This window comes from Aspergillus neoniger (genome assembly GCF_003184625.1).
Source record: "Aspergillus neoniger CBS 115656 unplaced genomic scaffold BO87scaffold_116, whole genome shotgun sequence".
Classification (NCBI taxonomy): Eukaryota; Fungi; Ascomycota; class Eurotiomycetes; order Eurotiales; family Aspergillaceae; genus Aspergillus; species Aspergillus neoniger.
Genome location: NW_020291244.1, coordinates 6,189 through 7,701, shown reverse-complemented (window position 1 = coordinate 7,701; position 1,513 = coordinate 6,189). Strand labels below are relative to the sequence as shown.

The 1,513-nt window shown below is 26.1% G+C and overlaps 1 protein-coding gene across 1 annotated transcript; it reads right to left on the bottom strand.

Annotated features, from left to right (window-relative positions):
- Positions 1-309: 309 nt before the first annotated feature.
- On the bottom strand, positions 310-537 carry BO87DRAFT_270675 (uncharacterized protein; the record flags this gene model as incomplete). Its single annotated transcript, XM_025618906.1, has 1 exon — positions 310-537. A coding segment is annotated over one exon (228 nt), but the record flags the coding sequence as incomplete, so codon positions are not given.
- Positions 538-1,513: the final 976 nt, after the last annotated feature.

Genomic DNA, 1,513 nt, shown 5'->3' with positions numbered 1-1,513 from the left:
TATTAATTAATAATAATCTGATTTTCTGGCTAGCAGCCAGCAGTCTAGTTGCTTCTGTATTAGGCTTTTACAGATAATACTAGAAATTTGAATATAATTAAATTAGACTACTGGAGAGAAATATATTAATTATTATCTAAATTATTCTTTATATTGTCCTGGTCGGTGGTCATAATAGTGAAGAGATTATATAATTTGAGTATCTATCTGTATCTGGATATATATGATATTACTAGACTAAGAAAGAGCTAGATCTTCTCTTTTTAATAATATTCTATTTTCAGAATTATTATCAAGATTATTTATATTCTTATTCTCATTGATATAGAAGGTTGTTATTAGCTCATTATCTTCTTGATTCTTAGCTGTGAATATAATAGAATTCAGAGAAAGATTATTAAGAATATCCTGATATTTCTTAGTAATGGTAAAGTGATCAGTGCATATCTGGAGTATAAGAACTTTAATAGTCTTGGAATATAGGTGGCTCCGGTAATAATAGCAGATATTCTGAGAATTATTAAAGAGATGTTTAATACTGATACTATTAATTATAACAGTTAAAAAGTCTCTAGCTATGCAGTAGAGAATAGAAAACTGATTATAATAGGACTTCCAGTAGACAAGGATATTAGAGTATCCAGTAGTTTTTAGATGACTGTTAGTATAAATATGATTTTTAATATAATTAATTTATTATTCCAGTCTTTGATGGCCTACATATCTTTAATATTAAGATAGATCTTGAGCTCCTTAAAAGTCACTGTAAAAGGTGAGAGTTTCTGGTGCTTTGAGATATTATAAAAGATCTTATCTAGATCTGAGAGTGTATTAGAGACTGTAGATAATATATTAATAATAGAATTCTGCTAGTAATAAAAATAGAAGATCTTTTCAAAGATAATTTAGTATTTAAAATATTAATCAGTATTATTATCTAGCCAGGTACCCTTCTTGAATTTTTTAAGTTTTAATATAGGGTCTAGAACTGTTGTAATTATATAGATATAGTCTTTGGCCTGATAGATCTAGTAGTAATATTTATAAAGTTTCTGATATATATTTTCTAGATCCTGGAAGATCTCTTTCTTCCAGAATATCTGCTTCTGTACCAGCTGATTAATAGACTAGTTAAGATAATTAAAGAGATTATTATAAATATTATAGATCTTATAAATTATAGATCCACTGTTCTCTGACAAGCAGAAAATAAAAAGAAAAAAGAGATATAAGAGTTCAAACAGATATTCTAACTGCTTCTATTCTATTAAAATAGGATAAAGATGGTTAATATTATTATGATCCCAGTATTAGATAAAGTTCTTAATAACTAGACATAGTTTAATCACATAGCAAAGTATGAGATAGATTAAGTTTTATTAGATTTTATAATCAAGAAGAAGGTAGTATACTGAAGTAGACTCTAATTATTAAGTAAGTTAAAACTTCTCCTAGTATTAGAGACTTATATTTACAAAATATATAATCTTCTGAATCTATAATCAAGAATCAG